At 48.1% G+C, this 26261-nt stretch overlaps 1 protein-coding gene across 1 annotated transcript; it reads right to left on the bottom strand.

Moving 5' to 3' along the window:
- Positions 1-6230: 6230 nt before the first annotated feature.
- On the bottom strand, positions 6231-24940 carry grk6 (G protein-coupled receptor kinase 6). Its single transcript, XM_037467922.2, has 16 exons — positions 24751-24940; positions 21618-21713; positions 16107-16219; positions 14440-14517; positions 13970-14070; positions 13125-13217; positions 11073-11136; positions 10209-10349; positions 9316-9506; positions 9182-9219; positions 8348-8437; positions 8051-8259; positions 7722-7859; positions 7299-7436; positions 7015-7149; positions 6231-6902 (listed from the first exon to the last, which is right to left on the bottom strand). The coding sequence occupies exons 1-16, from the start codon at positions 24800-24802 to the stop codon at positions 6852-6854; spliced, it is 1728 nt and encodes a 575-aa protein (XP_037323819.1). The 5' UTR covers positions 24803-24940; the 3' UTR covers positions 6231-6851.
- Positions 24941-26261: the final 1321 nt, after the last annotated feature.

Consider the following 26261-nt stretch of genomic DNA (forward strand, 5'->3'; position numbering starts at 1 on the left):
TGCTCGAGTCACAATGATGCTTTGCGCGGGGCTTTGGGGACCTTTGCACGGGGCTAGCAGTGCCGCTCTGACGTTGTCGTCAAGGCCCTGATTGCTTCGAACCCTCTTTCTTGGGATTCTGCTGTCGTCGGATGACGAATCTTCGTCTGATGAGATTGTATCGTCATCTAGATGAGGAAAAAAACATTAAAAAGGAGCATTCATTTTGAGGTAAACTAGAGTGGATTGAAACGGTCTTGGGTTAAAAAATGCAATGTAAGTCGCTTTGGATAAATGCCTCAGCTGAATGACATGTAATGTAATTTTATCCTTTCACGGCACAGTCAAAAGAAACAGTAAGAAAAAGTCCCCAACAGTAGGAGTCAGATGTTCAGATCTCAAAGTACCCACTGTAAATTAGAGCCTTCTCCACCTGACAAGTCCAATAAACCATCAAAACCAGTTAACACAGACTTCTGTCTGGATTCCTCACTTACCTCGAGTTCTTTTTGGGGGCTGAGGACGCGTCATTGTTGCCTTTTCGACAAACTTCTGGCAATGAAAAACGTGTGTGTGTTCGTGCAGTTGAGTTTGCAGAGTGTTCTTATGCTGTGAAGAACGGAACATGGAACACGGAACACGAAACATGGGACGAGGTGCAACGTTCTCTCAGTGATGCGTTGTGGAATCTGCCAATCACTGTTTAGAGTGTTAACGTGTTGTTTGTCGTAGAAAGCAGGCTCCTTGCAGCCACCAGTACTGATGAAACGTGAGATTTTTAGTATCGAGAGACGGCCCAAACAAATCCACACTAATTTTGTTTTGCACAGGCTGCACATTCAGTGCTATTCAGGTTAATTACAGCCCCAATAAACAATTTTCTGCCAAATATGTAATTTTTGCACAGATATACCTTTATATAACTTGAAAAGTGCAGATATCCACAGTACTCTTATTACTTGTCCAAATCCGAGGCAAATTGCCCATTAAAAATGAACCAATAGTGATCGCAGCTATTTATTAAAGTATGTTTATGTGTTACATATGTATATTTAATACTAATAGTTTTGGGGGGGAAAACAGAAAAGATTCATTTCTGAGACAAATGAAACGTTACAGATTATTACTGTATACAACAGCTACAGTTTAGTTTATTTTTCTTTCAATTTCAGACACTTCATTATTTCATTTAAATATATATTTTATAAATATACTTTAGTGGTAATAAAAAACAAACAATAAACGTCCTTCTATCACCAGTTCTAAAGCTTACTAATTATTGTTTAAAATAACAAGAGTAGAAATGGCATGCTAGTCCTAATGCTAGGCTAACCTGCTGTACCTCCACATTTACCACAGACATGTAAAGTGAAGTGTAAAGTTGATACAGGTGACGAATTCCTTCATGGAAAGGTCATGGAAAGGTTTAGGAGCTAGGATGAATGATAAGTCTTAATTTTATTATATAAGGTGCTGTTTATTTATTCATTTCATCATTCACATCTCATGGTACACTCTGCTAAAGCCAAGTAGTCTTTACTCATGCTAGCACAAGCTAGCACGAGCTAGCACGAGTAAAATGAAAAGTGGGGAAGTGAAAGCACGAAAGCGGGAGAGACGATGGACAGAAGTTCGTCCTCCAGCAGTGATGAGCAGACGGAGACGGTCCCACCTGCCCCCCTGACCCCCCTCCCCACCCTTTCAACATGGCGGCAACAAAACAGTACGGCTACCAGCCGGGGACCATGGCATCGCTATGACAACAGCGGCAAAGGAATAAGAGAGGACACAGAGGACGGCTTAATGAGACACTTTGACTCACTGCGGTGGTTTCCATGCGACACCCTGTGAATGTGAGTGCGTTTTATGGTAATGTGACCAGACGTCTCACTCCCAATAAGGACGACTCGCGTTCACAATGTTTACAGGAAGGCAATGAATCAAGTCAGAAGCAGGAGGGGTTTCTCCATAGTTCTATGGAAGTATTATCATTTATTTTTATCCTGACAGCCGGGCCGCCCTGTGTGGGACGGTAAAAGGAGCGTTTCAATTCCTCCTTCAACTTTCAAACAAAAGGTCGATTCTTCTCCGCCGTCGCGGCTTTTGGAAAAAGAAGAAGTGAGCGTATCAAAAGTTAATGAATTCTTAAGAGGTATAATATTCGAAGAAGAGCTGCATTCCCGCTGGTATGATTAGCTTTTGATGTGTAATATATGCAAGTAATCAAGTATTTCAAATGTCATGTTTTCTATCCCCCCCCCCCTCCAAGTGTGAAAAGAAAGGCCTTTTAATATTCTGGTTTAGTTACTGTAAAATCCCTTTTTATTGACATTAAAGCCCCCAGCCGTCTCCTCCTGGGGGAATCGCGAGCAACAGGCTTTTCTCACTTCCCATGAGGCTTTGCTGCGGTTGCCGGGGGCGATGGGTCATTAGTGCCGTCACCAGGGGAGGAAATGTATTAAAACACACTAATGAAACAAACTTAACTCATCACAAATCCATGTTCAGCGTCTGCGGCTTGAGCAACTGGCAGCATTTTCAAGAGATTTATTTGACATTCAAATAACACCTGTTGTAGGGAACATGTTATCATAATTAATAGACTAAATGTTTCCTTTTATGACAAGAAGCAACCAAATGAAGGCCTCGTTCCCTCGGCGATATCTGGTAAAATCCCCTTTCAGACCGAACTACACTCGTGATGGATTATGCAAAAGTCTGACTTTTGGCATCCGAACAACGCAAATGTTTGGCCTCTATTTCAATCCCCCCCCACCGACGAACCCCGGGAAGCCGCTCCCCCTCCCACCGAGACGACGGGCGACGTAGTAACAGTTTTATTCTGAGACCCACCGAGGGTCTAAAAATGGAGCCGTTGCCGAGCCGTCGGCGGAAAGTCCTCAAAGTGCCTTACAGCTGACGTGGTTTCCACCTGTTTGGGAGCGGAAGAGTGTGAGCGGGTGCAAGTGGGTGGGGGGGGGGGGGGAGGTCACGGGGGTCATGCCGCGTGGGGACGGCAGGGATCAAACTGCTTCCCCCCCCCCTCAGTGGCAGCGCTCTGGCACTTTGGTCCCTTTCCACCGGCAGCGTGACATCCCGTCTGAGCGGCTCTGTACCTGTTGATTCACTCCGGACTCCTTTTTGTTTCATATCAGTTCTTCCCCGTTGCCATCAGCTTGTCGAGTTCTGCTCGGCGGGGGAAATGTCAAGAAGAGGTCGCTCACTAAATGCATCATCTCTGACTGAGTCCGTGTTTTCCTCTTGTGAGCGGAGTCCACCGCACGTTGTTGTGTGTCTGTGTGAAAAGGGGCCTTTATTCTGGCGCGAGACGTGGTGGGACATCGACTGAGAATGGTGACAAATGTGCACGTGTGTGGGCGAGTCGGTGTGAGAAGGGAAAGTGTGACTGCGTGACGTCCGATCCAGAAGTGACACAGCACCACGCGCGCACACACATACACACACACACTGTACACACACACACACACACTGTACACACAGTGGCGGTCTCTGTGCTGAGATTCAAAACTGTCATCTCATCCAAAATTCCCCTCACTGGCAGAGACATGACACAGCGCAGGATTGCGCAATCAGATTGTGCGAGGTTTATGATTTATGGGAATACAATAAATTGCATTGTTCAATAGAGAAGCAGCGTTGTTTGAATAATGAATGATGTGCATCAACATAAAGAATGAAATGGGGGCACGAGGACGTCTTCCAGCATGCCGTCGTGTATGTTGCCGTTGACGACCGATGTGCTTCAAATTGAGCACATATAAGTGACATGATGTAATGTGGAGACGTTGTGAATGTGCGGAGGCTTTGGCTACTTTCCATTGAAAATATTGGGCCACACTTCATTAGTTTCGCCGATGAGATTTGGAAGCGACGGTTGCAGTTTCAGGAAATCTGACATTTCATATAAAAATTTTGATTTTCTCTGCCCAGTGAGGTAAAAAAAACAACCGTTTAATAAACACTGCGATTGTGAATGAGGTTGTGTTTCAGTGGGGTCATTTGGCTTTTTGGTTTCGCGATGAGCCAAAAGTGCTATGAAAAAAATGGATTTGGTTTTTAATTACATTCCACAAAATGACTCATGTGCTACAGAAGTGTTAAAAGCCTTTTATCAATGTTGCCTCTAAATTCACACAGCTTTTTCAGCCCTGGCACGGAAATGAATAACGATGTTTCTAATGCGATGAACAAATAGTATATAAATAGTTTAAAGTGGGGGGGGGGGGGGGGGGGAGGATGAGCCGCTCTCTGAGAAACGTGCTTTGTTCAATGAGTGGATCAGAGAATGAAGACATTTCTAATTTCAGAATGAAAAGGCCAAAGAATCATTAGAGATTCAAACACGAGAAGAAGGAGTCGTGTGAGCAACAGGATACTGACACAAACGCACAGATGAAATGAAAGTCACTCCTCTGCTCCCCCTTTTTCTACATTTTCTATTATTCCCAGCCGGTTCGCAGAGCAGGTCCTCTGCGTCCGATCGGCTGATCGCCTCCTCGTCCCAAATCTCAAATGATTCACACTCATTATTTCCCAAAAGCACGCGACGCCTCGTCCTGAGAGCAGCGCGGAACGTCACGCCGCAGGCTCAAGAACCGCAGCGTGAGTCACCAGGTGAGTCGCTTTTTTATTAAGACCGGGACCAAAATAATTTCATCGGCCTTCTTTTACTTTGGAAAGTTCCCCACTCTGTATTTTTTGAGGAACCCAAAAACTCTGCCAGCCGATGGAGAGGAAAGATCTTGAGGGCCCGGAGGTTGCTGGTTTGAGACCAGAATGAACTCGGTGGATTCAACGCCGACCCCACAGAGAAAAAGGGAGTCGCGATGAAGTGGGATCATCCTTTCGGGGCCGATCCTGATCACAGAGGACGGAGACGCAGCGGAGGCCCTCTGGGACATTTCAGAGAGTAGGACTCTGTCCCCTCGTGCTGGTCCTCTCAGAGAGACAGGAAGCGGACGGAGGCTGATGCACAAGAGCATGTTTGAAAGGAGTTTTGATCTTCTATGCAGGACTGATTTAGTTTCATTCATTAAGTGCTTCGATTAAAAAAAGAAAAAAAAAGAACCTAATCAGAGTTCTGTGGGAGAAGAAAAAAAGGCAGCAAAATCTTGACTGGCTGGCAGACTTGAACAATGAATCCATTTCTGCACCAAAGGACCCCTTTTGACTGCAGAATGAATGATTATCTTTAAAAACCCAGCTGAAAAGTTCTGGTTTCAAAGAGCTGCGACACTTTGCTTTAAAAGTCAAAAATAACTTGCTGGTTCCATCCATAAAATGTCATTTCCTGCCTTTTCTTTTTTCTTTGTCATACATGACAATAAAATAGAATAAAATAAAAACGAACTAGTTCCAGCCAGACTTTATTAAAGCATAAGCTAATTTCCATTACAACAAATTCCATTTCTCATTCACAGTTGAGGGTTTCATTTGGTCTTTTTGGTTGGTTTAAAAATGCATGCTGGGATATGTGTTTACCTCGAGTTCACACGTGAGAAAGAAAGCGGTTGAACCGGACCCTCTAGAATGCGTGTGACCCAAACCTCGCCGCTACATGGAGCTGAAACCGGACCACCTGGTGCATTTTAGAGTCGAGACCCGTCGACATGTGTGTAGGACTCCGTTGTCGTTGCATCAATCGACCACAAGGAACCAGGCGACAGCTTTTAATGGCTTCAAATCAGAGGCCACTTTGTTCAGTTACTCCGTGAAGCCGTCGCTTCAGCGTGACCTTCATCACGTTAACGGCCGAAACCGGGGACCTTTTTTTTCTTTTTCTCCTGCACACGAAACGGTGTCCCACAGTCTGAAAATCAGCAGGCATTCGTCCGTCCGTCAACGGAAGAAAAAAAAAAAAAAAAAGGAAGAGCAGGTGATGAAATTGTAAAAAAAAGAAAAGAAAAAAGAAGCAATTCTATGGAAACCCTGAGTTTATTCTGAAAAAGAATCCTAAGAAATAATGAGTGAAAATTAAAGTTTGACATTATTATTGCAGTTCATGGTCCTGCAGCGTTGTGTGTGTGTGTGTGTGTGTGTGTGTGTGTGTGTGAGTGAGAGTAGTTAATTATGGATGAAAAATGCTGCAAAGATATTCACTTTAAATAAAAAAAGCTACAAGCATGGTGGAAAAGCAACTTTGTCAGAGCACGAGTTTCATAAAAAAATAACACGATCTTTACAGAAAGGACAAGAGCAACTGGAGCCGCACCAGACTTAAGAAATGCATCTTTGAAAAAAAAAAAAACTTTATATAAAAATATCAGCAGATGTAGACAACTTCATGGCGAAGCAAAATAAAAAAATATCCCACTTTTCTAAGAATTAAATAGAAGGAAAAGGAGGGGGGGGGGGGGCACTGCGGAACTCAAAAGTGCAGCTAACTAACTGAAGAAATCAAGGGCCGGAGGAAGAAAAGTGGTCACAATTCACGAGCTGAAAGTCACTGTAAAGAGATCCGGGAATGCTCGGCCCTCCCATTGGTCACCGCTGTCACGGCGCCGTCCAGCAAGGCACTTCTACAGCAGCCGATTGGTCCAGTGGAGCCGCATCAGTTACACGGGGACACGTGTCAAGTGGGAAGCAAAGCGCCCCCCCCCTGGGCCGATGGTTTGTGTCTTTTTTATTCTTTTTTTGTGTGTGTTTAACAAAGTTCCCGTTGTCCTGGAACGCGTCGAAGGCCGATATTTCACAACTTTTTAAATAACATTAAACGTTATGGCAATGCTGAAAATATACATTCTGACACTTAGAGATAGTACTATGTTAAAAATACAAATGTGCAAAAGTTGTAAACAAATGGGATTGTGTGTCTGTGTGCGTGTGTGTGTGTCTGGGGGGGGGGGGGGGGGTCACAGCCTTGTGGGCTCTTCATCACTGTCACTGCAGTTACCACAGCAGTCCTGCAGAGGGAAGCAGAGAGCAGAGGGTCACCTTGAGATGTGAAGCCAAGACACTCCAAAGCAAAGGATGCTTTTACAGATGAGGGAGGGGGGGGGGGGCGGGGTCACTGACCTGCCGGCCGAACAGCCGCTGCATGAGTCCCTGTTTGGGCGGAGGGGACGGCTGTCCCCTCCAGTCCAGGTCGGGAGGGACGGTGCCGTCCTGGTGGAAAACGTTCAGCTCCGTGAAGCACTCCGTCTCGATCATCTGCAAACAGACTCTTTCAGTTTGATTTTCACCTGCTCAGATACCAAATGATTTCCAAATACTTTAAAATCTTATATGGCAACATTGTAAATTGTATAAATGATGTGCGTGAATGGACGACGTGGACGAAATGTGTGTTTGTCTCTCGCCTCGTCCTGCCAGGGAATGGAGACGCAGCCCGTGGACACTTTGCTGTAGAAGGACTCGTCTTTGGGCTCCAGCTCCACTCCTTTCACGGTGGAGAACTGCTCGATGTCCAGCACGTCTTTGCAGTAGATGGCCTGCGGCTGTGAACGCAGGAACACACACACACACACACACACACACACACTTCAACGCGTTGTCAAAGGAAGACGAGAGCCAGGACGCTTTGCATCCCTCAGGTCTCTCTCTTTCTGCTGCAGACACCGTGCAGAGTAATCATGCTCAGTAACGTCATTACTCAGCACTAATTAGCTTCACCTTTGACCTCGCTCATGTTTCTGGCTACACCTGCAGTAGCATTAATAAAGGCCTGTCAGCTACACCTGAGGTTCGGTCGGGAGGGCGACGCCGCATTGGCCGCCACTTACGTCGGGAGTGAAGGGCGCCTGCAGCATCCCGGCCACCAGGCGCTTGAAGTTGATGGAGCAGAAGATGGTGTGGGCTTTGACCTCGGACGCTCCGCCCCCCTGGCAGCCCGTCCTCTGCGCGGGATCTTTGGCCAGGAGCTACGGGCCGCACAAACCACAGGGAAAGGGGGATCAGAACCAAGTGGGTCTGCAGAGAACTAGAGGAGAAGTCCTCCAGCATCAGTTGGCCCGAGACCACTGATCTCCTCCCTGGCAGAGTGGGGGTAAACAACTAGAACGTAGTAAAATGAAGGAGCTTGTGCAGATGGCGACATGTTCAACCCGCCCACCATTCTACAGAGGGACTTGGCGTCCTCGGAGAACTTGCTGGAATATTCCTCCTCCACCTCCCTCACGAGCCGCTCCACTTCCTCCCTCTTGATCTTCTTCTTCCTCTGCTGGAAGGGGGACTGGCCCTCGATCATCTCGTACAGCAGGCAGCCCAGCGCCCACCAGTCGGGGCTGAAGGTGTAGCGCTCGTTCTTCACCACCTCCGGAGCTGGAGGGAGGAGGAGGAGGAAGAGGGAGGGGGGGGGGCGTCAGCGTCTCTTTGAGCCGAGGTCGACCCGAGCTGCAAGGTCACTCACCCATGTATCCCACCGTCCCCACCCGTCCCTTGATGGTCTGTCCCTCCGGCACGTGGACCGCTAACCCGAGGTCCGATATCCGGATGTGGCCTGAGGACGCACAAGCACACGCACACTGACATCTGGGAGGTGTAAGAAAAGCCACAGAGCCGTTACCATTAAGGCTAAAATGATCTGAGGAACCCTTTGACCTTTGACCTCATTGTTTCAGTTGTCAGTTAAAAGTATTGCGTAGTTTATTGTATGTTTTTGTTATTACGCCGGCTCAAAATATTCATTGGATTCCTGCATCTTTTTGAGAGATTCATAACAAAAAAAAAAAGCATAATTTGTTCAAACTGTGAAGAAACTCTTTAAAGACACTTGGAGCTGGAGTCAGAGCGCCATCTGGTGATTCTCAGTTGAAAATAAATAAACACCTAATTCAGTACAGCTTTGCAGGGTTAACAACACAGCGTAATACACACATAATGCATGCACAACATCATGAGAAATGGAAGGAACTTAACTTTAAGCGCATGCAGTGTGCAACATAACACTTGCAAATGTAAAATTTTTTGAATTTGAGTTTATTATTGGAAAGAGCCGCTTACTAATTGATCTCAACTCAAGTTCACTTACGGCCTCGCATGGATCTTAAATCCTTTGAACCGTTGAGCAAACGTCATCTGATGACAAAGACCGTGTGATACGTTGCAAAGCTCCAGAACCAAATACGGACTTTAACCTGGAGATTTGTTGTATATACGATTTCTTTTTTTTTTTTTACTTCCAGTTCAAAACGGTCAAATTGTGACCGAAGGACCTCTGCGAGTCATTCTCCTTGCTCCTCACCGTGGTCGTCCAGCAGGATGTTCTCCGGTTTCAGGTCTCTGGGGGGGACGGAGCGGGAGAGAGCAGAGTGAGAACAAGGTGGAGGGAGGAGGAGGAGGAGGAAGAAGAGGGTGGGGGGGGCGGAGGCCGCTGACCTGTAGACGATGCGTTCCCGGTGCAGGTCCTCCAGCCCGCAGCAGATCTCCGCCGAGTAGAAGACGGCCCTCTTCTCGTCGAAGCCCGCGTCGCCCATGTGGTAGATGTGAAACTTGAGGTCCCCTCCGTTCATGAGGGTCAACACCAGGCACAGAGCGTCCTTGGTCTCGTAGGCGTACGCCAGGCTCACCTGGGGACAGAAGGACGCCGCTGAGGTACGGCTCAGACCGTCAAACGCTACCAACCTCCAGCTAGTGGATCAAACACTGTTCCCCGATGGTTGGGTCTGTCAGACAGAACAAGGCATCTACAGACAGAATATTGTGTTGTGTGAGATTTTCATTGTTTATTGGTTTTATTAAACTGTTAATTGTATGAAAAATCCACATAGTGATGTATCAGGAATCGTCCTCAACTGCAGCTCAAGCTTTCAGCCAAATAGAGTCTAAGTACTCCAAGTCTAATTGGAGTACACTTACACTTTATTCATTCCTGTTTACACAAGGAGGCTGCCTTTTTTAGTACACAGGAGTGAATTAAAGTACTAATCATCCTTAAATCAAGTGTAAATCCCCCCTTATTGAGCAGCAGAATTGCTTGTTTACACGCACGCAGCGGCATTAAGGCGAGACATTCGTCTCCCCACCACCACGAAACGCAACCTGCAGGCAAACTCCTCTAATGAAGTGTGTGTTTTTCAGCCGAACCCCGAGGGGACTGGAGTCCAGGAATCAAATAAGCCCGAATGGAACCAGACCCCCAAGAGAACCGACCTCCGTAAGTTGTCCTTTAATTACTGCAGCTGCTGCGGACGTGTTAAAGGGGAAGCCTGGCGGTAAACGTGTATATTTCGGTTTTTTATTAACATCCAACGAGAAGACGCGGCGCTTACTACAAATCTGCTGTTGACTTTCTCCAGGATCTGTTTCTCATTGAGCGCCATGGACTCTCCTTTCCTTTTCTTGATCCTCTTCTTCTCCAGTTTTTTACAGGCGTACATTTTGCCCGTGGCCCTCACCTGACACGCACACACCTGTAGGGGGGGGGGGGGGGAGGCAGAGGAGAGGGAGGGTGCGTGAAAAAGGGCTGTTTTCATGCATTTGTGTGTTTTAGTTCTCCTTCGCTGTTGCACCCGTGAACCTTATGTGGAAACTGGTTCCTTAATAAAGACGTCGACCTCGTTTTACTCCATCTGTGATCTCCCCGTCCAGCGTGAGGTGCTATAAACCCCCCCCCCCACCCCCCCGGACTCAAAATGTAGAACAACGCCCGCCTGTCCGCCGCCTAAAAAGCTGGGGATTGTGGCTCTGAACGGCCGCGATGAGTTAAACCATTCAGCCGGGTTAGTGACTGGACCGGAGTGAGCCCGGCGCCGTTAACCCGAGGATGAAACGTGCATCTGTGCGTCACCAGAACGCTGCACACCGGGTCAGGACAGAGATGGTGTTAAAACCAACGCCGCGATCCCCTGAAACAATTTGGATATACGTGCAAATAAAAAGGCAACCGGTCATCTCTCTGCAACGAGGATGATATGAATGTAGGGTTTTACGTTTACGTCTCGGCAGAATTGCGGGTACCGGTGTTGTTCTGGTGGGTTGGTTGGACCTAACGGGCCGTTTGCCTGTCATGTCATTCGACTTTGCCCACAGCGGCAGCATCTCTTCTTGGTTTGGCGGGTTTGTGTTGGACTGATGTGTCGGTGATGTTTTTTTTTAAAAAAATGCTTAAAAAAGAAAACACTGAATGCACCCACCTCTCCGAAGCCTCCTTTGCCCAAAACTCTGTACTGTCGGAATGTGTTTTTCGTCACCGGTTGCCTATTGGAGACAGAAGGAAATATATATATATATATACACACACATATATATATATATATTACACACACACACACATGGCTGAAAACTACTCTTGGGAGGGATCTTAAAAACAGTTTCTGAGTTCACGCTCGGTCCCCGCTGGATGGATTTGTGATGAGCACAAACCGGACCGCTTTAATGATCCAAAGCCCCAATTAGCTGCTCCCTCTTGGAATCACCAGCCCCCCCCCCCATCCCCCCGAGGACAGGCTGCTCATTCGGGCAGGTGAATCAGCCTCGTTAAAAGAGGATGAGGCATTTGCTGCTTGATTAACCCGGGGACGGCGTGTCTCTTGTTTTTTTGTGCGTCTGGGGCGTCGAAGAGCAGCCAGCGGCGTGGCGGAAGTCACGTGACTTGTTCGCGCGAAGCTGAACGAGATGAAAGAAAGAAGAAGAAAAAAAAAAAAAAGGGGGTCCCGCTTGAGTCCTGGTCTCCGCTGTGAACGAGTCGTTCGGCCCTTTCCTGCTGCTTTTGGATCCTCCGGAGGTCCCCTCACCCATTACCCAGCAGCCATTACCCAGCCCCGTCCGACCCGGCCCATTAGCGCAGGTCCCTTCGGGGTCGGTCGGTCGACGCTTTACTGCCTTTAATGTGCTTCGGGCCTGTAAAAAGCTCTCAGCGATGTGGAGTTTGTGCAGGACGTTATTTCCGTTCTTCATTCATCACGATAGTTAAGATCAATTAGAAAATGTATACAATTCTACCTCTGGACAGAGCCTGTAATATAAAGACTAATAAAATATAAAAAGGCCAGAGTTATCATTAACAACCTGCGGCTGTGTCCTTTCCACAAAGGGCTACACGTCATAAACAAAGCAGGTACCAAGGACCCGTCAGCTTTGACTGCTCGGAGCGGCTCAAACACTTTTGTCGCTTATTTCTATTGAAACCAATTCCAAAAAAACGAAAGGCCAAAGACGCCGTGTTTGCGTCCCCTTTGTCCCGCCGCATCGTACAGGTGCTCCACAAAGGTGTGGCTCCGCTGTGGCTGGAGAGTCAACAGCGTCGGTTGTTGCCCAGCGACCGAGAATCAGCTGTCTGCAGGAGTCTTGAAAGCCTACAGCCGACTATGAAAAGGGGTGTTTCACTTTGGTTTGGTTTTCTTTGGTTTAGTTGCAGCAGATATCGTCTCTTCTTCCCTCACGTGCTCCGGCTTTGAATGTTTTCACTGCAGTCGAAGGATTAGTAATGTAAAGTAATGTAAATCTCCTCCAAAAAGGGAATTTAAGGACCCTGCAGTTGTAGAAAAACCTCTCTAACCCCCACTGTCACGCACGAGAAGTCAATCAGACGAACAAACTCTATGAAGCTCCCAATGACCATTAATGTGATGACATCACAACAAATGAACACTGACGTGATTCTGTAGCGATGTGTAAATATGTCAGAGGATCTTCTGTTTGTGCAAAGTCCAACTTTTTGAAAACATACAGATTCCACATGAAAGACACCTTTAAGCGTGTTTGCTGCATTTCTTGTTCATATTCTGGCTTTTTTCTTTGTCGTTCTTTGCGTATACTATTTACTCTCTCGGATCCATATTCATTCATTCATTCATTTCATTTTATTGAGCATGAATACAATGGAGCTGTGTGTTTTTTTGTTGGATTTGTGGAGTGTTTTTTTACTGTTCTTCACCCTGCCCGAAACCAAACACTGAAACTTTGCAGTTGAGCAATTGACCGGGACGTCACGTGGACGTTGCATTGGATCCACCCGGGGGGGGTGCGGGGGGGGGCGGGGGGAACTTATGAAGACACCGGGGAGAGGAAGGAATGAGGCAACACGCTAAGCGTGTCGTTACTGGCTGCGCGGAGGAGCTCAGGGGCCGACGTGGCCCTCTCTCCGAAAAGAGGCCGAGTGAGCTCCTGAGGTGGGGGGGCGGGGGGGGGGAGGGGGTATTCACGCAGCAGCACACAAATACGAGGAAGAGGAGACAACAATTCACCTCTCCAGCCATTTCCACTGGAGGAACCGGTTGTAGTACATGCTGTCGAGGTAGTCGGCGAAGGGCGCCACGCTCAGGTAGCCGTGGATCAATCTGGATTAAAAAAAAAAAAAAAGAAAAGAGAAAAGAACACAGGAAAAACACACCTCCAGGTCATTTCAGTCCAACTTGATGTCATCCTGCCTGAACTCTTAGTGCCTTCGTTGATTTCTGGATGCGCAGCTTCACGGACATATAACCAGAGAGTGGATTCCTCATTAAATAGGTCAGATGATCCACAATTTACACCGTGAGTCACAGTTTATTTATTACAGTTTGGTTAGTACAAAGGGCCAAAAGGTAGTGCTCAACTATTGGGGTGGGGGGGTGGGGGGGGCTCTTTAAACTGGCACAATGAGAGAGCGGTGATGGGTTAATAAGGAATAAACTGACAGAATGCAGAGTTGTTGGTGTTAACGCGGTGCTTATGTAAACTCTCTTATTCCGTACTCTTCTGCACAATGACTGCACCGGGAAGCTTTTTTTTTCCGGGGGGGTGGGGGGGGATTGTTCTCTGCACCACGGCGAAATGTTCCAACTTTGATTAACAAAGGTAAGCCGCGGTCGGTGCCTCTCAACCGCCGTGAAGCCGACTTCCTCTTTTAGGAAATACTCGAGTTGCCAACCCAGAGTTACAAAAACAGGCCCCGTGTCACACGCCGGAAGCGGCTGCTCAGTCATGAGCTCCGTTTTTTCTTGTTGTGTGTCTGCAGGCCCAGCGGTCCTCGCGCACACACACACACGCACTAACACACACACACACTCCCGACATTAACAGGCCCAGGTGGGCACCCCCGTGATCTTACTTGGTACAGTCCTTGAAGAGATCCTTGCAGGCCTCCTGCTGCAGCCTCTCGGCACACTGAGCCATCATCGCCTCCTCCACCTCGGGCACATGGTCCTCCACCTGCACCGCAAAAAAAAAAAAAACACACACACACACACACACACACACACACACGTGAGTCGAATCCCTGGCAGGAGGCTCGCGGAACAAAGCCGGATGAACTGGGTTGGAGACGGAGCAGGTCGGGGGATAACGATCGGCGCTCAGCAGGTCTCGACTCGCACGAGCCGAGAGATGCGAACACATGCAGGCGGAGAACAAAGAGAGCAGAGGAAGAAAAAAGAAAAAAAACACAGGCGCAGACTTGCAGGGGAAAGGAAGAAGCAGAGTCCACATTCTTATTTACCAAATAACCAAAGTGAGTCAGCAAATGCCGACTTTTTTAATCACATGGCACAGAGGGCCCCCCCCCCCGGAAGCAGCAGCTACCTTCGGGTCAAAGTATTTGTTGACGAGCTCCTGGCCGCACTCCTTCCTCTTCTCGTCCGGAGCCACCTCGTACTCGGCCTGCAGGGGAACACACAAGGAGACCCGGTGAGGTGGGTCGGACCCCCCCCCCCGGGGACCCGGGTGGATAGCAAGGTGGAGCTCTGTGCCGAATAATAACGTATTGCGCAATCATGCAAAAAGCAAGAAACATTCAACCCATTTTGAAGGATTCTGTGGGCCTTCATCGCGGCGAAACCCGATTTACCGTCTAATTGGAGAGCCCTGGAAGGCTTGGTCCACACCCTGCAGCGCACCGGGCCCGCTGGTGTCCTCTCCGCCCTCCCCAATCCCTCTCAAGTAAACTGAGCCCCCCCTCCTCCTCCTCCTCCTCCTCCACCCCCGGAACGGAAAACTCCAAAGTGCTTCCCCTGTAAAGTGATGCTAAGTGACAGCGGAGACGTTGGGAAATCTCATTTTCCCCTCTCCGGAGCCCGCTTTCTCTCCGGCACGCGCGGTTCCCCGGGTAACGGACGGGAAGCGGTTTGCGGGGGTGAAAGGCAGCGTAAATGGGTCGGTGAGTGAGCCTCCTTCTCTCGCTGCCTCCCTCCCTCGCCGCCAGGCATCCTGCACTCGGGGGCCCCGGGACTGGTTTTTTTGACGTTCGAGCGAAGAAAAAAAATTCCAATAATTTGAAGAAGAAAAAAAAAAAAAGGAACAGCCCACAAATGGTTGGCGCTCGGCGGGGTCGATGGAGCACAGAGGCTCCTCTGTCCCGGGGGGCCCGATGAAAGGAGCCGGCGACGGAACACACGGAGTTTGTACGTTTGAGGGGGGGTGGGGGGGGGGGGGGGGTGTTCTATCTGCAAAAAAACACTACTTAACCTTTATTTTTCACTGCAGAAACAGTGTTTTAGGTTCGACAAGAGGCTCGAGGAAGGAGAGCGTGGTCCCCAGAGGATGGAGTGTTTACACCGTCTCACGAGATGCAAAGTAACACAACCAATGTGTTCAGCTGCTTTTGGTTCATTCAAGTTACACACATACACACACACACACACACACACACACACAGACACACACATATATATATATATACACATAGTTTCCATTCGTAATCTTTATCTGGATAGTGACTCATTTGCATTGACGGGACACAAACACATTGATGTGTGTTATCTTTCGCTCTGCTCACTACACGGATGTTTTATTACAAAGAGGAGGGGGGGTGGGGGGGTGGGGGGGGGTGTTGGTGTTGAGGTGGGGGCCTTGAGTTCTCCACAACTCAAAAACACCCTCGTCCTCTCATGAAAAACCGTCCATAAGGGGCGGGCCTGTGGACATTTTCAAACCTATTGAAGTTACTACGAGGAATGAGTGAATGAATGAATGAATGAATGAATGAGTGACATGAATACTAGATGCACCCATGCAGAGCAGAGAAATACGTCTTTAAGGGGGACCCCAACGTTGGGCCAGGAAGTTTAATTATCCTGAAATGCGGAGGAAGTCGAGCCTAATATTTGTTTTTAATGGAAAACGTGAACTTTTGACTTCTGGGGAGAGAACTGCGTCAGTGTGTCGACCCCGTCTTCTACCTCCCGTGCTTTAAATGCGACACACACACACACACACACACACACACACACACACACACACAGAGCTCTTACCACAGCGTCCAGGAATTTGACGCAGCGCCTCAGTTCGGGTTGAGTCTCGCAGAACTGTCGGAACAGCAGCCGTCCGATGGGCTGCCGCTCGCAGAGGCTGCTGTAGTCCTTCTCTACGCGCGCACACACACACACACACACACACACACACACACACACACCGGAGAGAGAGAGAGAGAGAGAGAGATACTTAAACATTAAAGGGCTTAAAATGATGAACGATATCATCATTCTGCCAGAATTCCTGTTGTGTCATTGGATCATTTGCCTCTGTGACGTGTAATCCAGTTCAACAATGGATATACAGTCTGTTAAAGCAATGCAAAGCGTCACTGACTCCAAAGAATGAGGCTGACGCTTTTTATAGTCAAATATCACCACATTTGCATACACCTGCGGGATTTTATGTTTATTGAAAGGAGCGGTGGAAAATGGGACCGTTTTTTTTTTGTTGAAAAAATGAATTGCAGGAAAGACAAAAACAGACAGTTTCTCAATTTCTTCTCAAGAAGAAAGTAAAGACTCGTACTGCAGAACATTTGCCATTTGTATTTATGACTCGTGTGGATGCAAAGCTGCTCCTGATGCTCCTTTAACAAACAAATGTGACTCCGCGAGGTCACCAGTGATCATCTGTGAGAGGCCGAGACAGAGAAGGGATCTGCAAGTCAAACCATTTCCATCCGTACGACCAGTCCATCGCCTCCAGACTCCCTCGCCGCCGCCTTTGTCCGACACTAATTATCCCCTCTCTGCCCGAGCGCACTTCCTACATCCTGGTGCAAAGTGACCGGGGGCGGGGGGGGGGGGGGGGGGGAGCGATCGATGCAAAGTGAACGGAGGCCGGAGAGCAAAAGAGAACAATGGAGGAAAAAAAAAAAAAACGCCTGAGCAGTGAAGTGCAAGAAGAAACGGGGTCTTAAACAATGATCGTTTCTATCGGTGCCCGTTTAACCCATTGATCTCCTCTGGGAAAGAGAAAATGGAGCCACCCGCGACCCATGCGTGAGGTAGGACTGGGATTCTGGGGGGAAATCCTCACTGGACGTTCAGCATTCTGACGGATGGGTCCCACTGACTTTCTGGCCTTTTAGCTGAAGGCCCGCGTGGCTGCAGACGGCGTGCGAACAGGACGCCGCACCTCGTCATGGTTCTCGAACCCCCTTTTTAGCAGAAGGCGTCTGTGCGCGTTGAACAGTTTGCAGTATTGATCTAAAACGGGGGGGGAGGGGGGGAGAGAAAGGCATCAAAAAGTTCCAGTTGCAACACGCGTGGCGATGACACGTCGACAGCGGACTGTCGACAGTTCGAGAGAATTCCGGTGTTGCAATTCAACGACCGACTGATGCTCGAGGCACCGAGCAAAACTGTCGTCCCCCCCCCCCCCCCCCAAACCCTTTCATTTTGACCATGGATCACAGGCTCGTCGTGTGCCACATTCGCTGATCGGCTTTGGCCCGAATTTGGACGTCGCCAGAGCGAGAAAGTACTGAGGGACGCACGTGCGCTCCGTTTCCTGCCATGTGTCACCCGAGAAAAGCGGAACCCTTGAGACACGAGCGCCGCAGAAGCCACACGGGGCACACGAGCGGCAGCGCCACGAGAGTTGGGGGACGTGTCGTGTGACACAAAAAATAAATAAATAAATACTTTCCCTCGCTTTGAGTGCGACAACAAATCGCAATCTCCTCCAGCGCCTCGCTTCTTCTCCTCCCCCGACCCCCCCGGTCCCTCCGGACCAAAGCGCCCCTCTGGTCAACTTTGCTCAGTGACGTGGGGGGTTTGCTTTTAAATTGTTTTAATTAGGACCAAATGAATGGTGGTAATAACGCACAGGAAGAAGACAATAGAAACCCGTCAGAAGTGAGAAGAGAGGAGACAACCCCGTCTGTCACAAAACGAGGAAGTGGACGGCTTCCTGAGCGTCTTTGTGGAGACTCCCTCCCACTCACCTCGCAGAGGACAAAACTCACCACTGAATCACCAGCGAGTGGCTTTTTGTGCGTCTAGTTTTGCACAAACAGCTCGGCGCCGAAAGCACCTAAAAACCGCTCCAATATCAACACTACTTTTTTATTTTTATTTGTATCACTATGCTTCATAATTGTTCTGATCTGGGGAGTTTTTTTATCCCCACTAAAGGGGACAAATAAAAGGACTTTCTTATTTTATCATTGTCTCATTTCTATTTGTGCGTCTTGCACCATCTCACCCTCACGTTTTACTTTCCCTTTTTACTTCCCCTCCGTTTTGTCTGTGTTTCGTCTCCTCTGACTGCTCCGTGTGCCACTCAGTCAGAGGGGAAAGTGGGACTGAGCTCCTTCAGATTGATCCCAGCTGTGTAATATTTGAATACATGGGGGGGACAAAGGGACCGGCAGATGGACACGGACAACGGAAAAAGTCCACAAAACCTGCCTGCAGAGTAGGCATATCTGCATTGGACCAGCTTCACGAGGTGTGTCCACGAGGCTGGTCCTCCTTTCGGTGGTAATGACATTACGAGTCGTAACGAGGTCACGAGGAAAAACCTGTTAGTTCACAACACGAGGTTGTGCAGTGAGCTACACAAACACAACATACAGCATCTATATAAATATGTACGTATTAGAATGTGATAAAATTAAATATGTACAACCTCTCTCTCTCTCTCTCACAGCCTGAGTGATGCTGCACACATGTGTGAGCAGCCTGGAAGCTCAGACCTCATAAACCCTGAGCGTGGGCCCCCCCCCGGGGGGTCAGATCCGGTCTGGGAGACAATTTTAGAAAGCTGCTCACATGATTACACGTTTATGATCATTTTTACGTGCTCACAATGCCGCCGGATTTGAGGTCAATTGTATTGTAACTTTAACCACAGTGCAGAAATTGGTCTTTTGAGACGCTTATGTGACAATAGAGTTTTAACTGAATACGTATTCCTGCCTTCAAACGTTCAAAAGCGGAGCTCGATGTTTAACTTCCGAGAATCCCTCCTGTGACGCGTGTGACTGTAGATGTGACAAATGATCTTATGCACAGTGGTGCTTTCAGACTGCGTGGTCACTGCCAGCATGCCGACAGACTCACAATGACAACGCCAACGGATGTTTATTTCCAGCTAAAACAAAGATATGGTAAAAGGAAGCTCTTGGAGCTTGTGGCTCCAGGTTCTGGAACTTCAGGCCCCCCCCCTGCACCTGGAGGCAGTGTGTGTGTGTGTGTGTGTGTGTGTGTGGCTTTACACAGACCGGATACATCCAATAGCGATTCATCTGACCCGTCTTATATGTTGATGGATATTTCTAGGAATCGTTCCTAGAAACCTCAAAAATGCAACGTTATTCATGGTCAACAGTAAGCAACCTAAAAAAGTAGAACAAAGTGCTTTCACAAAGCTGACCTCGGTGCCCCCCCCCCCAGCGCTTCGGGCCAAAAGGAGGAACCTCGTTGCTTTGGTTCTTGGTACTTGTGTTGTACTGTAGAAAAGGAAACAACACAAAGACTCCTTTGATGCTTTTTTCTGACTCCCGTTACGTGCCTGCTGTCCTCGGTAGCTTCTTCTTCTTCTTCTTCCCTTCCTGGGGCTGGGGGGGGGGGTGTGGTGTCAATCTAAGGTTGAACCGGAGAACAGGAGCGACAAGCTCCCTGAGTTCACTTCATTCTCACGTGAACCTCTCACCTCTCATTTCAGAGAACTTCTCCATGTTCACTTTTTGGTAACTTTTTTCACTCTCGGTTCCTCCGCAGCTTTCCAGCTTTGTTACCTGGTTTTCAAAAAAAAATAAAAATAGCCCCCAAACCTCCATGATAGAAGAAATAACCCAACAGGTGGATTAATTGACAGATAAATCAAACTATAGCCAAATGATTACCAAAATAGCGTCAGTTTAATCTACTAATTTGTAACAAGGCGCTGAGGGGGCGGGGTCATGAGAGACATTCCAACCCCGGAAGGCTCCGCCCACTCCCTCAGGAGGCCGCTTGAATCAGGTGTGGGAAAACAGAGAAACAGCTGATCTCGCCGCCGGGGGAGGGAGGACAGATGTCAGCGAGCTGACTCAGTATTTATTTTTGGTCCCTGCAAAATATTAAGTTACGGATTAAAAATAAAGCAGCTTCTTGGAAATTCAACGCTAATATAGAAACTTTGGTGCTGCTCAAGCCCGAACGAAGTGATAGAACACGCCTGCCAGAGTGCGCCACAAAGACACACACACACGAAAATAAAATAATTGAAATCACTTGTGGCTGCATGTCTGCGTTCTTCTGCCTGCTCGGGGCATCGGTTGCTCTCTTCAAAACCAAAGCACTCGTAGTTTCATCAGATCTTTGTGGATCCTTCAGGCAAAAAAACGGAAATTCAACCAAAGTACTACTAAACGACGCAGGAGTCACCACAGCTTTGGACAGGAAGCCTCGCGATTACGAAAGACGCCGTCTTGTTCAGCTGATGCACAATAAATTAAAAGTGAAACTGCAGGCAACTGGCTTCAAGTTGTATTCACACATTGCTGGATACGTTCAAAAAAAAAAGGTGCAATGTGCAAGACGAGGCCAATTATTTTTAAGATGAGCTTTTTTCACGTTATCCGTTGCGAGGAGCTCCAGACAGGAAGCGCAGGTTGCTGCCCAAGGTTTGTTTTTTTACCGGAAAACAAGTCACGCCCTGTAACCGTAAACTGGGATTCTGCGAGAAGCCATTAGTGGATGTCTCCTGGCTGCCTGGAGCCCGGATCTCACACACGTCGCAACCATTAAGATGCCGGAGTGCCTGCTGAAGGCGAGGAGTGCGAGCGCATTTCCTGTCGTGTTCCTCGCCGGTCACATGACCGTGAGAGCAAGAAAACCAACAGAAAGGGCCTCCTACAGGTCCACGTGGTCTATGTTTGATGTACACAAACGGGTTGTGACTGTTGTCGTCAGTAAAAACTACAAAGGTTTTGATTGGGGGTTTTGACGATTTGACATTTTGGTAAGTAGGCTTTTTTGAGTTAAATAAGAGGGTCGATACCACTTGGATGACTGATAATGAAGCGTACCATTCGTTTCTCCCTTTGTATGCAAGGTCTGCTGCTGAGCAAAAGAGATATCTAATTAGGCCAACATTGCTACAGTGAAATGAAGAAAACGCATCTGCATCATAAAATATGAAGAAATAATGAAATATTAACGTGTGAAAAAACAGAAAGCAGTATGAGAAATCTGAGTGAATTATAGCCGTAATAAACTAGACATGTATATATATATAAATAAATGTTGTCATCCCTGGAACAATTTAAGGCTAAGATTTCCTTAATGAATTTGACACCGCACTGCCATGCGTTGGAGTGAACTTAAAAAGTTTTTTTTTTTAAATCAAGTAGCTAAATTGTCATCACTGAAAGGCTTTTTTTTAAGAAGCTCATTAGAAAAAATACAAATGAATGAAAAGGGCCTTTCCACTTCTGGTTAACTGATGGGGCTGTTGGGAGGCAGGTGGTAACCATGGATACGGCGTGTGTGTCCCCCCCCCCCCTCCCGTCTTACCTGTGGTCTGTCGCAGCTCTTCACACAGACTGATGTGGGGGAACTGCAGCAGCTGCTTCCACTTCTTGCTTTTTCCTTTTCTGTTCCCGCCGCCTCCTGTGAAAAAGCAAAGCGGATGAATGAAAGCACTACGAGGACAGCGGCGTGACGCTTTGGAGCCACCCCCCCCCCCCAAAAAAGAAGAAAAAAAAGCCAGCCAAGCGTCCTCCCGCAGGTACGCCAGCACACGTCTTTGTGTTCGTTTCTTTAGAAACCGCAGCGCAGAGAACACAGCGAGCCCACGTCACTCGCGCAATCACAACAAAGCAGAAAGAACAAGGAGGAAGTTCATCACGATCGCTGCAAAAAACCTCCTCGGGCTGCAGTTCTCTCATTTTCTTTTTTCTCCGCTTCTTCTTACATTGTGAACTGAACCGTATCCAGGTGGGTGGGGGGGGGGGGTTGTTAGTGGTATTTGGTTTCAGTAGAAGCAAGGTGTCGGACATTTTGAATTAATCGTTTTTTTTGGGGGGGGGGGTGGGCGGGGGACCAATAACCTTTGGGCGTCCCCCAAAGGGAGGGACGCCGTGGACACCGTGCGGCAGCCTCGGGCCGTCGTCTCCCTCCGACGAGGACGGGACTCCCAACAGCAGTTTGGAGGATTTTGCCATTCAAATGCTCCCCCGAGGGACCGCGCATGGCGACGGGCGGCGATGCAAAGCGGGAGGCTCGCGGACCGATAAGATCAGTGGAGCCGGGCGGATTGACAGCGACGCCCGCGACGCCAAGTGATGAACGTGCACCATTAGAGCGGAATCAGCTTCGAGGAGACCCTCCAACGGCGGCCCAGAAGGTCAAAGGGCATTTCTGAAGGATACTAAAGCAAAACATACAGGAAGAACACACAGTGATGTTTTTAGACATCCTTTTCTTACCGGCAAAAAAAAAACAAATAACTGGTTCAGACATTTGTTTCAAAGATATTTTGTAACGTGTGGATTTCAGACTATGGGACAGTTGCCCCCCCCCCCCCCAGATATCAATGGTCCATATTTTAGTGCCCTTTATCAGGAGAGTGGTGGTGTCTAGCTTTTAAAAGGTGGGTCATGGGGACGACCTTCATCAAATGTAACAGAACTTGGCTTGTGGTCTTTTAGCCTCTTAGCACCGAGGATACAAGTGATAAAGTGTAAACGTCCCCTCGTTTAGGACATCTATCACATGTCCCCATTCTCCGTCCCCGGAGTAAAAGGGATTTTCATCACCGAAACTCAGTCCATTTTCCTTCCTATTTATAATTATTAGTGGTTGCGATTCTTGACACATGGCTCCTGTTGGGAATTAAAGGATTCATTCATAACAGTTGAATTCAGTGTAAAAACCCAATGAGTGGAGGGTTGTACCAGCATTGCAGCAAATACCCAGCTCCATAAATAAGGTGCATTAAGACGAACCGGCAGAATAGGGGACACACTCATGCATCCCATCAGAAACCACAACAATCTGCCTCGGGCCACAAAAGAGTCAGTGCTCCCCCCCCCACCCCCCCCCGCCCCTCCCAAACAGACAGGCCCAGTCGATGAGGAGCTGCCTCGCTGTGTCCCACATGACTGAAACCAACGGGAATAAAGAACCGCGTCAGGAGGAAATAAACGACTAATAGATCTACGGTATTTATAGGTCCACACTGAGCACTTTTTTCGGGGGGGGTGGGGGGGGGGACGTGACCTGGCGACGAGTCGATCAGCCTACTCTCTCTTCTCCATCTCGATTTCGGCAGCCGGGCGGCGTGAGAGGAAACCGTTGGTTTCATGACGTTTGATGAGGAAACCAAACTGAAATCAAAGTCGACCAAAGGTTTCTCTATTGGGTGTGAAATGAAGACCCCCCCCCCCTCTCACTCCCCCTCCCCCACGTAACCCCCCCCCCCCCCCCCCACACAACCAGCATTTTCAGGAGGGGAGATATTACGTGTTTATTCATGAAAATAAACACCAGCAAACGTACAAGAACTTTGGTAATAAAACGAGTCAAGATCAAAATCAAGATAAAGAGAACAAGAATTTGAAATGGACTTCAAATCTATTACAATTGAATTAGTTCTATATAACATCAAATTCAATGTTAATTTGTTTTAAGGATGTTTCTTGTTCCGTGTCGGTATTTCAAGCTATTTTGAGGGAAACTTTTCTGGGCCAGGACCCCCACTGTGAATGAGTCTCAACGGGATCATCGGCCTGGACACATAAAGGCAAACCAACTCCAATATTTCTACTTTACAAGTTACTTACTACTACTACGTGCACAAAGATCATCTCAGCAAGGCTTCTGATAGGTAAGAGGCGGTGCCTTGCTCATGGGCACATGGGCCGGGGGGCAGCACAGAGGCTTGACCCCTGGGTGGAGACTCCCTTTCTCATGCCCCCCCTGCCCATGGCCCAATCTGCTCTTTCCTGTCTGAAACAACTGAAAGCCGTCCGATGCATTTACCCAGAGTGCAAAACCGCTGTGCAGCACATCTGCCTCGCCTCAACATCCTGTTTCGCAAAAAAAAAAGAAAAAAAAGAAAAAAGCGTGATGACGATGTTGCAACTTTAGCGAGGGAAACCCGACGTGTCGCTGCCGACCCCTCGGTCCCCCTTTCCGGACCTCGCGGACACAATCAAGAGCCTCGCCGAACTCCATCAAGCAACCGGGGCGCGTCACGGGGGGAGGGGGGGGGTCCGGAGTGTGCCCGGTTAGAAATCAACATTTCATTACGTGTCGCCCGGCTTCTGACACCGAGCCCCCGAGGGGAGTCGCGCGTAATTGCACCGACGTCGTCGGAGGGTCGACACTTTGTATCCCCAATAAAGTCCCTCCGCTCGACCATTTGCATCCCGAAACGGAGTAGTCAGCCGGGAGGCTTTTTGGGGAAAGGCCAAAAGCGCGTACGCACGCACGCGGAAACGCCGGAGAACTTTAAATTGCCAAATGGAACGCGGAGTTCGGCGTGTCGCTCCACGGCGCGTATTTGGAGGGGGGTTAGCGCGGGGGGGGGGGGCGATATCCTGTTCGCGTTGAACCGCATCATCAAAACTTAAGCTCGCCCGGCTTCCGAGGAAGAGCAGTGACAGTTGGGTTAGAAAACGCGTTGTTGAAAAGTCATCCGTACCTTCGCGTGCTTTCAGCAGCACGGTGTTGGCCACGATATTCTCCAGCTCCATGTCGATGCGCGCCCGGGGTCCGCAGCCTTCTTCACTCCGTTCACTCCACCGGGGCGACGTTGATGCTGTCCGGGGTTACAACAGACGGAGCTCCTGGCTGGCCCCACCACCACCTCCTCCACCACCACCCCCCTCCCTCTCCAGCCCACCACCCCCCGTCGGCTTCAACGTCAGTGTATCCTCCACGAAATGCAGTCGGGGCCACCCTCCTCCCACCGCCCGGGCCAAGGAGGAAAAATGAGAACCCTCGGGTGGTGCCTTCGCGCAGCTCTGTGCGGCAACGACCCGACGGTCCTCACCTCTTTCTCCGCCTCCCACCTCCCGCCTCCCGTCTCCCCGCCCCGCAGCCGCTGTCAGAGAGGAGAAAGACAGACAGACGTCTCACTCCGTCCGAAGATTACAGTGTGCTCTGTTTTCTTTTCTTTTGTTTTAAACAAGAAAACACGGGACATAAATCAAGTTGCTTGCCTCTTAAGATGCCTTTCATTTGTAAAATACACAACGCACCAGTTGACATGTGGGTGACAGTCCTGGACGGTCAATTGTGAACAGTTTAATATTTCAACCATGAGTAGATTGTTAGTATTTTCCTTTTTTTATACATTTTAAACACCATTGCTAAACTAATTATCATAATGTTCTCTGGTCCTAATTGTTGAAGATGTTTCCACAGTTATGGGAAATAGGAGATGGACTTGTAGCTCTTGAGACTTGGGCTCATGGCAGTGTGCAGAAAGTGGTTTTCCCTGCACTGATCAATGAAACCTCAGCGGTGCATTAAATGAAGACAGCAGCTCACTTCAGGTATAGATGGATGAATGCCTCTTCTCTATCTGGCTTTCAAAGCCCTCTTGCTCGACCAAGGAGGACCTGAGGAGTTCACAAAAAGTAGTCAACTGCAGAAGAAAAAAACATTAACAGAACATTACATTATGTATTACTTAATACTGCTTGAATGAATGGACGATATTGAGCAACATTAATAAGAGCTTTAACATACTGTGGCGTTGACGGTAATGTAGAAACATATTGTGTACGTGAGACCCATTGTGTATTAAGATGGAGAATCAAATTTAATCAGCCACACGTTCATATTGGGCGTTAATTTGGGAGTTTTTACGTTCATAAATGAACTTTATTTAATTTGTTGTTTCTTTATACTTTGTTATTTCCCAACAGACAACAATTATATTTCAGAGGTCGGACTACAATTCTGATAGAATAACTGAAAATCCCATTTTTAATTACTTAATAGGGTTATAAGAAGTCAAATTCTGAATATAATTGTGTTTATTCTCAAGTAAACCAATTAATTACCTGCTATGTGTTATTTTAATTTAAAATATATATATATAGGACATAACCAGATGTTTGTGTTCATTTTATAGAAGTTACACTGTAACAAATTACTATAAAATTCCGATGAAGTTAAAGGAAGATGTTTCAATGCTTCTTTTGT

This window comes from Pungitius pungitius, chromosome 16 (genome assembly GCF_949316345.1).
Source record: "Pungitius pungitius chromosome 16, fPunPun2.1, whole genome shotgun sequence".
In the NCBI taxonomy this organism is placed as follows: domain Eukaryota; kingdom Metazoa; phylum Chordata; class Actinopteri; order Perciformes; family Gasterosteidae; genus Pungitius; species Pungitius pungitius.

What these genes read in the sequence shown, in the direction of transcription:
- grk6 (XM_037467922.2), bottom strand. Translation starts at nt 24,802, where the DNA reads ATGGAGCTGGAGAATATCGTGGCCAACACCGTGCTGCTGAAAGCACGC. An exon ending in CTCTTCAAGGACTGTACCAA is followed by an intron (nt 13,218 to 13,969) that starts GTAAGATCACGG and finishes TTTTTAATCCAG; the next exon opens with ATTGATCCACGGCTACCTGA. An exon ending in AGCGGCTGTTCGGCCGGCAG is followed by an intron (nt 6,903 to 7,014) that starts GTCAGTGACCCC and finishes TTCCCTCTGCAG; the next exon opens with GACTGCTGTGGTAACTGCAG.